Consider the following 10,899-nt stretch of genomic DNA (forward strand, 5'->3'; position numbering starts at 1 on the left):
TGGAAAATCCTTGGCTACAAAGTTAGGCTAATAAACCATTACATTTTTTGAACTGTGGAAGGCACTGGAAGAAGAGGGGACCAAGATCAGAGCAGTTTGAGAAACTAGTAATGTCCTCTGGGTGCAGATGTTCTGAAGTCATTCAAAGCAAGGGCCTCTATACTTCCTACTAATTATTGAAACCTGTAACCCCCCAAATGTTTTAGTTGTAATCTTCTTTTCTGCTGCAATGCTAGCTGTTCTCTAATCTTCATCACTGTGCTTTTCACAAAATAAAAGTTTTTGTTGAAATGTCTTGCACATTTTGTAAAACATGCTATTAGAACACTGATATCATCTAGGTAAGGCTGCTCTTTAGCATTTAATATAATAATCCCTGACATATTGCTAAGGAAGCTGACAGACTTGGGGCTTAGGGCTCCCCTCCTATACCCACACCTTGATAAAGGACTTTCTGACAAACAGCACCCCTAAAGGGTTAAACTTGGCCCTCATGTCTTGTCTTCCCTTCTGCTCAGCACAGGATCTCCACAAGGCTGCGTGCTGAGCCCACTATTTTACTCTCTCTACACCAATGACTGCACCCCAATCCATCCCACAAATACTATCATTAGATCTGCAGACGACGCCACTGTTATGGGGCTCATATCAGAAGGAGATGAGTCGGCCTACAGAGACGAGGTCCAGGGATGGACAAAATAATAACATAATACCTGTGAGAGCTAGCCCGAACACCATCAGACTGACACCAATACTATTATAAAACACACGCTTTTACTTACAAAAATCCCCAACACAGTCCCGCACAGCACACAGTGCTCCCGCACCATTCACCTCAAATCACGGGCCTTTTAACATCCGTGGGCCGCCTTTCTTCCTCCTCCAGCACCCGACTCTCACTCCCGACTGTAGGAAGGCAGCCCCTTTTATAGTCACTCGGATGTGCTCCAGGTGCTCACTGATGTCCTTCTGGTGGTACTTCCTGGTGTGGTGGAAGTGCCGCATGAGCACCCGGAAGCACTCCGGGCGTCCCTGGAAGGTTCTTCCTCCACCTTCCCAGGTGTGGCGGAAGTGCAGATCTCCCAGGCTCTATGAGGCTTGGGGCACCCCCTGGCGGTGGCCACGGGCCCAATGGGTTTGAGCCTTCTCAGTCCGTCCCTGTGGTCCCCACACTAACCAGGATGGTTGCCCCCTCTTGATCCTGGGGGATGTATAGACTGCCTTCCGGTCCTTCCAGACGTCCCGACTGGATCTGACCCCCAGCCTCCTGCCATACACTGAACACCACAAAAACCATGGAACTCATTCTGGACTTTAGAAAAGACAGCACAGAACTAGTTCCGCTCTTCATCAACGGAGACCATGTGGAAAGGGTGTACACCTTCAAATTCCTGGGAACCCACATTTCCGAGAATGTTTTCCTGGTCTGAGAACATCACAGCAATGGTCAATAATGCGCATCAGAGAGTGCAGTTTGTGAGAGTGCTCAGGAAAACAACTTGGGAGCAAAAACTTTTTATTGTTCAGCCATCGAGAGCATCACAGTATGGCACACCGAATGCACAGAAACAGACAAGATGGCTCGCCAGAGAGTCATAAACTCAGCTTAAAAAAAATCACAGGCTGCTGCCTGCCCTCCCAGAAAGTCAATGGCCGCTCTCGCTGTCCCACCGGAGCCTCAAATATCCTTAAGGATCCTTCACACCCTGGTCACTGTTACCCTCTGGTTAGCGTTGCAGATCTTTGAAAGTACGGACTGATAGATTCAGAAACAGTTTCTATCCAATGGCCATAAATGCATTGAACAAAAATGAGCAAATTAAGGAGGGTTAAATAATTGTTGGTCAGTGCTGGGAAACAGACTCATACATACATACTGCTGCTGCTGTCCTCGTGCAGCGACATCCCAGTGAAGTGCTATTATTTATTATTTATTGTTAGGATATAGCAGGTTGGCTAATGACTGACTGACTGTACTACAACTGGTTTCATCTTTGATCTCATTTCATTTTGATCACCACTGCGTCAAATGCTGCTTTTAAATCACAAAATGCCAGGAATACAAGGGGATATCCAAAAGTAACTGGAATCTGTACACGGTGTATAATCTCAACTGGGTGTAGCATAATTACTGTATTCTGTGGCCATCTGCCAAGTAGCGTTGCTCTGTATTGTTTGCATGCCATTCCATGTCGGCTTTTCTTGGTGCTTATTAAACGTGTTCTGCAATTTTTGTTATGGGTGATCATAAAGAACAGCGAGTCTGACTTAACTTTTGTTTTCTCTTTGGGAAAACAGCTGCTGGGACTCACTACTGTACTGTAGTGATGCATGAAACAGCTTTTCAAGAGGAAGCTTTACGTAAAACACAGGTCAACGAGTGGTTTTCGCGTTTCACACGAGGGGAAATGTCACTCGAAGACCAACCAATTCAATAATTAGGAAAGACGAAAATCTCGAAAAAGTTCACAAATCAATTTATGGAGATCGTCGTCGGAATTTTGAAGAGATTTCTGAATTGACTTGTGTGTCTTGGAGTTCTCGCCGCCCTCCCTACTTGCCTGATCTTTGCTCCGTGTGACTTTTTCTCATTCCCGATTTTCAAAAGAGAACTCAAAGGAAAGCGTTTTTGTACCACGGAGGAAGTCGAAGAAAAATCACCGCAGACCTTGGACAACGTTCCTCTTCGCCAATTCTGAAAATGTTTCCACCAGTGGGAAACCATTTATTCACATGGAGAGTACTTTGAAGGAGACTAAAGTTTCATCCATCCATCCCGCTATATCCTAACTACAGGGTCACGGGGGTCTGCTGGAGCCAATCCCAGCCAATACAGAGCACAAGGCAGGAAACAAACCCCGGGCAGGGCGCCAGCCCACCCACACAAGGGACAATGTAGAATCGCCAATGCACCTAACATGTGCAGTATGTCTTTGGACTGTGGGAGGAAACCGGAGTGCCCGGAGGAAACCCACGCAGACACGGGGAGAACATGCAAACTAAATGCTGGGAGGACCCGGGAAGCGAACCCGGGTCTCCTAACTGCGAGGCAGAAGGGGCCTGAGTTGCCTCGAAAGCTTGCATATTGTAATCTTTTTAGTTAGCCAATAAAAGGTGTCATTTTGCTTGGCTTTTCTCTACATTCATAATGGCTAACACGGTACAACACCCTAGTACTATAATGTGTTGGGTAACTTTAGGCAGGCAGTGTGTTGTAGTGGACTTCAAGTCCTGAGGTTGTGGGTTCAAATCCCACTACTGAGCAGGTCACTTCACTTGCCTGGACTCTATTTGAAAAGAAAAGAGAGATGTAACCAAATGTATGTAAAATGTTGTACGTCACCTTGAATGAAATACGTCAGGTGAATAATAATAAAAAGCGTTTTGAATACGGATGATGCTGGTGGCATTAAAAAGGCTCACCAGCTGAACCCGGCCTGCGGGCCTTGAGTACGACACTCCTGATACAAAGACAACAACCAGGTGCAGGGCTACCTGTGAAGAACGCAGATCTTTGTAAATTCCAGATAGAGCTGAGAGCTAAACTGCTCTTGACAAACAGGACGCTGTCACCATTAACACACGTCAGTCACCGAGCGCCTTTCCCACCCTCAAGGGATGGGACCAGTCATACCAGGGCATGAATTCGAATTACTGACATACTTACAGTTATAGTGTTTGCTTTGCAGGTGGGGTTCCGGCCCTTCATGTGATTTGCTTGGGGCTACACAGCGGGGCAGTGGCAGGGACCGCCCGTCTTTAACTGGATCAGTGGGTGGGAGGACAAGCAATCCAAGGCAGGCGGTGTGGAGCGGAAGCTAAGGACTGAGCCAGGTCTTCACAGAGTGTCACCGAGCAAATCCCTTAATTTGCAATCTAACTGATTGTTTCATTGTGATATGAAGGTTCGCAGGCTAAAGATTACATCTGAGCAGGTTACTGTAAAGCCTGACACAGGCTGGCATGGGGACACGGCGGTTAGTGCTGTTCTCTCACCGGCCCTGGGTTCAGCTCCATCCCAGTCACTTTGTGGATTTTCTTTGATTGAAATCTATAAAAGCCCCATGGGGACAAATTAAGTTCAATCTATTTATTTATCTTTGATTTGTGTTGGAGTGGCATCTCATTCGGGGTTGGCTCCTGCTTTGTGCCCAGTGCTGCCTACAAACCTGCATAAGGAAAATGTCTCTGGTGACTCAAAATGAGCCGGACATGAAGAACTGACAGCCCACTCAGGACTGGCTTGTGTTCTGCACTACGTGTTGTTGGCACAGACTGCAAGTCCTCTTGAAAGAAGAGTGCTTCCAAAGAGCAAAGCACACGTTTATTTAAAACATTTTGGACCCACAGTAGAACCACCATGTCTAGGCTCACAGGTCAGGTTAGGTTGGGGAGCATGCACTGGTACTGCAGCACCCACCACATGATGATACAGCTCGGGATCCAGGTTAGCAGCCCCCTAGGCAGACATGTGGTCCAGTCCCACCCTCTGGAAATGACCCTCTATCTGCTGCAGCCTGGTGTAATGGGGGCATCCCCTTGGCCTGGTCCAGTCACTTGGTCCTCAACAATGAGGACCACCCTTAGGGAATCACGCCACATGGCCGTAGTGCCGTAACTGACGCTCTCTCACAATGCAGGTAATGTGCCTCATTTGGGACTCTGTGAGCAACACAAAGTCAAACCAGCGGGACACAAGGGGTCCCCGAAGAGACACGAGGAGTCCAGTGTTCATCTCAGGTCTAACATGTCTAACAACAATATAGCAAGACAGGAAGCACCAGGACTCTAAAGACTTGGACCTTCGTCCTTTTGCAGAGATATCAGGAGCGCCACACACCCCTTTGTAGTGACCTCATGACCCCCCATGCTCTCCCAATCCATCTACTGACTTCATAGGAAGAGCCACAAGAGACATGAATGTCACTGCCGAGGTAAGTAAACCTCTCAACAAGGTCGACACTCTCTCCGCAGACAGACACACTGCTGTGCCCAAGAGGTCATTAAAGGCCTGGATCTTGGTTTTTATCCAGGACACTCACAAGCCCTGTCACTCAGACTCCTCACTCAGTCTCTCGAGCGCCCCGATCAGAGCCTCCATTGACTCCACGAAGATCACAGCATCATCAGCAAAGTCAAGAGCAGTGAATCTCTCTTCACTAACAGATGCCCCACAGCTACTGGACCCCACGACTTTACCTAACACCCAGTATATGCAAGCCCTGAACAGAGCAGGAGCAAAAACACACCCCTGACGAACCGCAGAATCAACTGGGAAAAACGCAGGGGTCCTGCCTCCTCTCTGCACAGCACTGACAGTACCAGTGACAGGCCGGCCATGATACTCAGCAACCTTGAGGGGATCCCACGAAGTCTCAGGATGTCCCACAGGGCAGCTCAGTCAACTGAGTCAGATGCTTTACAAAAATCGACAAAGGCTGCAAAGAAACGCTGCCGATATTCACGTTTGCGTTCCATTAGAACCCTCGATAAAATAAAGCAGTTCACGTTTTCCTTATCATAAACAGTATAATAATTTACTGATTAAGGTTGTCACAATAAAAAATTTCAAACTTCAAATGTCATCAGCAATAAAGAAACAATGACTCCAGGACGCTGGCCTAAGAGGCAGAATTGCAAAGAAAAGGCCGCATCTGAAACTGGCAAATACAAAGAGAGGATTAAAAGGGCCAAAAGAATGCAGATGGGAAAAGAGGATTGTGGACAGCATCCCGGAGTCATATTTTCTCTGTTGCAGACAACACTAGGATTTGATTTGTATTTAAAGAAACAGCCCACTGAGGACTTGTAAGGTGTGTGTTTCTCAAACTACACACTCTGACGCCCTTATCATCATATGCACTTGTGAGTCTGGGCCTTTTCTATCCTGTTTAGTTCCAGTGTGCTCTCCCTTCTCAAGACAGCAATAGATAGATAGATAGATAGATAGATAGATAGATAGATAGATAGATAGATAGATAGATAGATAGATAGATAGATAGATAGATAGATAGATAGATAGATAGATAGGAAAGGCACTATATAATAGATAGATAGATAGATAGATAGATAGATAGATAGATAGATAGATAGATAGATAGATAGATAGATATGAAAGGTACTATATGATAGATAGATAGATAGATAGATAGATAGATAGATAGATAGATAGATAGATAGATAGATAGATAGATAGATAGATAGATATGAAAGGTACTATATGATAGATAGATAGATAGATAGATAGATAGATAGATAGATAGATAGATAGATAGATAGATAGATAGATAGATACTTTATTAATCCCAATGGGAAATTCACAATGGACACCTGTGTGGGAAATCTTCAGTTTCTTGGCCATCTGTCACATTGAACTGACTTCATTGTGAAAAAGAGAAAACAAAAAGACTGACGTGTTTCTTGAGAATGCGGTTTCATTCTTTTTGGCCATTTTTGAACCCAGAGCTAAACTTTAGAAAAGCCAGCGCCTTAAAATTTCAAGTGAACAGAATGCCAGGTGTCAGCGGTGCTGATGCAATCACAAAGTTTTCTCTAACAACCGATTAGCATTTAAAATGACTAATGACGGATAAAGACACCGAAGGAATGGCTGCTTCAAATGGAGATTGGCAGTCATGTAGGAATAGTAAATTAGAAATTGGTCATTTCAAGCAGCAATAGCCGTTAGCAACACTACCAATTTCTAGGTTGTAATTAAAATAAATTTATTGGTAACTTGATTTTAAAAACTTATCAATTTCTATCAAAATCATGAAACTTTCTGTGTCCAAACGTTTGGCAGTGTAAAATTGACTGAGGCAGGATTGTAACAATTGTTTCTATAAGATAGGAATTCACCTCCAACCGAACAACAGAAATGCACATCTGCTACTTCAGGTGGTTACTGTTGAAACATCCTGTGCATCACACGATCACATGCATACCGTAATACAGCAAGCCGCAGACTCCGACAGGTTTTAAGTTACATAATAAAATAAACGGATTAAAAATAGTCTAAAAAGAGTAATGGGAATTGCATTTCATTGCATGCTAACAATAAAATCCTGCGTGAAGAAGAAAACAAAAACATCTATTGACAGTCTGAAACCGAATACGTTCGATTCAAACTAGGGGTGTAAGCACAATTTTTTATTTAATAAGTTTGATCAATTGAATATAACAGACCAATACATATTGGCTTACTTTATTATTAGCTTACTACACTTTACAAACGTAAAGAAACGGTAGAGCCAGCCTTGCCGTTTTCCTCCTGTCTGACGCAATTTTCCTCGGGCTTGCTTGCTCTGGTACAAGCACGAAACACTCGGGGACATTGCATCAGATTCAGCGAATCGGAAAGCGCCGCCCCTTAAGCAGCGCTTGATTGGTCAAACTTGCCAAATTGTCCCGCTTTTCCTGATCATGATTGGTTCGCCGGTCACTGCCGAATGACAGACAGACGACAACATTTACACGTGCGAGAAGACGGCTTTATAAAGGCAAGAAAGAAGAACGCAGAGTTTCAAAGATATGAAAGTCTAGAAAGAGACGAGTTGGTTAAAAAAACAACGGACTCGGCGCCGTGCCTGACATCCGCAAAAGAATCGTCTCATTTAAAACTTAATTATCTTTAAGTCAATAGATAAGATAATACAAAAGGACAAAAAATGAAGCTCAGTGATATTCTGAATGAAAAATCCAGTTTGTGGATATTTGGGTATGGGTCGCTTGTTTGGAGACCGGATTTCAAATACAGCAGAAGCAAAGTTGGCTACGTTAACGGATACAGCAGGCGATTCTGGCACGGAGATAACTTTCATCGGGGCACCGACCAAATGGTAAGTTTTACGTTTGTATCAGCATATGGTGCCTTTCACCTAGCAGGTCCATACTGTATTTACTGGACAAATAAATAATGTGTGATTCAAAGGCATATAAATAAATGTGGTGAAATACAAAAACGCGAGCTTTATTTTGATCTCCGTTGCCTTTCACTGTGTTCTCCACAACGCAGAACCACCCAGCTTCAGGTAAGCTGATGTAAGGTTACGCTGGGCAGAATGATGCAATACGGGCAGCCAGGCCGGGCCAATGCGGTGGGATCTCCCGCTTCCGCCGGACGGCTTGGCTTTTGCAGACTGATGCGGAGATTCGAGATCCGCGGTCTGTCTTCCCGTGTCTCGTCGTGGTTTTGTCTAATCGCGTCTCGTATCTTTTCTGTTCCCTTACAGCTTGGCCGTGTGGTGACTCTGGTGGAAGACGATGATGTAAGTATTGACGTCACGCATTTGTTCTTTCCTTTTTCGGAAACTGCGTTTAGTGCAAATGGTCTTCAAAGCTGAGGAGAAGTAGAATGAAGCTAAAACTGGGTGTGTTAGGCTAAGCACAGATTACATGCTTATAATGGGGCTGGGGGGTCACAATGCGCAGAAACTTTTTTGTCATCTGTGATCTTTTTATATAGTGCCGTCTGCATCATGCACTTGCTAATGTAGCAGATCAAATTACACTTACAATGCATTGGACATCTGCGGTGGGCTGGTTTGTTTCCTGCCTTGCGCCCCGTGGTAGCTGGGATTGGCTCCAGCAGACCCCGTGACCCTGTAGTTAGGATATAGCAGGTTAGATAAAGGATGGATTGTAAAAGTATCACCATAATAAAGTGCTCATATTACTATGACATATTCTTTACAATGCACTCATTTGTGTGTTAGCTTCAGAATAATCACCATTGACAGAACTGATAGAACAATGAAAGCAGTCAGGTTTCTAAGACATTACCATGAATCTACGGTTTTTATTAACTTCTCCATATTTCCTTGTCTTCCAGGCTTGCACATGGGGAGTCGCCTACGAGGTACGAGGGCAGGAGATCGAAGAGTCCCTCAAGTACCTGAACATCCGAGAGAACGTAATGGGCGGCTACGAGACCAAACTCATTGAGTTCAAGCCGCGTGGAGAAGACGGGTCAGTCCTGGCGTTGGTTTACATTGCCACCTCGGACAACCCCATTTACCTCGGGCCGGCCAGCTCGGAGGAGATCGCCGTGCAGATTGCGGTGTCGAGTGGCAAATCTGGACACAACATCGAGTACCTCCTGCGGCTGGCAGAATTTATGAGACTGTCCTGTCCGGAGGTTCACGATGAGCATTTGTTTGCCATTGAAGCTGCAGCGTTGTCACTGTTGTCCTTTTTAATCGGGTGAGAAGTTTGGGAGTGAGAACTGTAAAAATATTCCATAGTAGTCGTTGAGACGGTACAAGTCACCGGGGTGGACTGTATCACCATTGGCTCTGTTACACGCCGTGTGCACTCTTTACATGTCATGTAACCTCCTGGCCTTTTCAAGTACTGTACAAAAGCTCGGTTATGGTGGTCACATTCTAATTCATTATTCTGTAACTTAGGGACCGTGCAATATGATTTCTTCTTTTCTCTCTGTCGGAAGAATCTCTTCCAGGACCTACTGTAGTCCATCCCTACTGTAATGTGTCATATCTTTTATTTTTGTGCCAAACGTTCCATCAATGTACTGTATTATGTGTACAGAAGGACACTATTTGAGGAGAACGTGTCATGGAGGTTGAGGCTGGTTGGGAAATGCTGCTAGTTCTTTTGAAGGTACCACTTAAAACCAACCGTTGGAAAAAGTTGCCTGGTATTGTTTATTCCTTTGTTGTGAAAGGAAGATATGAATAATATGTTTACATTATATGTAAAAGTCATAAAGAAATAAACTATAAAACAAGAAGTGTTTATTTATAATTGGTAAGCGAGATGTAGATTCAATGATTTATCTCTTAGGCGATGGGGAAGTGTCCATGTTGTGAGATGTCCTGTCCAGAGTCGGCCCCCTGCTTGTGTGTCTGATGCTCAAGTCCCCAGTGACTTTGTGGTAATAGTGGGGCGAGGATGAGGATGGATGGATGGATGTGTAATTCCCATCTTTAGTCAGATGTTGTTTAACGAGGGTCCACCTGCAGCTGTCACTCTTCTCAACACGTGAGCTCCACAGGCCGCTCAGATCATCATGATCCAAGTCATGGGAAAGAAGCAAATTATTAAACATACCTAACCCACCATATATACACACCCACAGCAGGGAATTAGAAAGGTGGGCACAAAAATCCAAAAGTGTTCAAATGAACGTGGAGGAGCTCAGAACCTGAACGGGACTAAAGCAGGTTCAGATATTGAATGAAAACCAGCAGCTCCGGCCGTTCTAACATTAGTTACACAAGCAGTGTTTATTATCTTTCGACTTACGGACAGTTGAAGTAATGGCCGTGCTGGGCAGAGTGATATGATGAGGGCGGCCCACCAAGAGATGTGCACGTTTTGGTCTTGCTGTATGCTCCATGATGAGCATTTCATGGTGTGGTGGTGCTTCTCCTTCTTCTCCTGCACCAAACCCGAGGCTCCTCAGCTGTAGGACAGTTTCTTGTGCCCCTCACCTGGTGCCACATTAGATAGATAGATAGATAGATAGATAGATAGATAGATAGATAGATACTTTATTAATCCCAAGGGGAAATTCACATACTCCAGCAGCAGCATACTGATACAAACAACAATATTAAATTAAAGAGTGATAAAAATGCAGGTAAAAACAGACATCCTGTTCATTGTCACTAGTGCATAGGAGCTGGTTTAATCCGGTCTGAGGTCATGGGCGGCCTGACCCTACTCTGGAAATACTCGATTCAAGGCAGGGAACGGCTGTGGGTGGGACGCCAGTGTAGAATCACTAAATGATCGGCGCACTGATACGCAGAGGCCATGCAAAGTGCACACAGCCAACATTCAGGTGTGACTTTTAAGACGCCTTGAGGGAGCAGTGCCAGCCGCGCAGGTGTGAAATTCATAATCGGGAGCAGACACTACAAAAATGGGAACTTG

General features: G+C 44.8%; 1 protein-coding gene across 1 annotated transcript; it reads left to right on the forward strand.

Moving 5' to 3' along the window:
* The first annotated feature begins 7,520 nt into the window (after window positions 1-7,520).
* chac1 (ChaC, cation transport regulator homolog 1 (E. coli)) lies at window positions 7,521-9,772 on the forward strand. Its single transcript, XM_028821950.2, has 3 exons — window positions 7,521-7,838; window positions 8,232-8,267; window positions 8,831-9,772. Exons 1-3 carry the CDS (start codon window positions 7,668-7,670, stop codon window positions 9,203-9,205), a joined length of 582 nt encoding a protein of 193 aa, XP_028677783.1. The 5' UTR covers window positions 7,521-7,667; the 3' UTR covers window positions 9,206-9,772.
* Window positions 9,773-10,899: the final 1,127 nt, after the last annotated feature.

Source organism: Erpetoichthys calabaricus, chromosome 16 (genome assembly GCF_900747795.2).
Source record: "Erpetoichthys calabaricus chromosome 16, fErpCal1.3, whole genome shotgun sequence".
Taxonomy (NCBI): domain Eukaryota; kingdom Metazoa; phylum Chordata; class Cladistia; order Polypteriformes; family Polypteridae; genus Erpetoichthys; species Erpetoichthys calabaricus.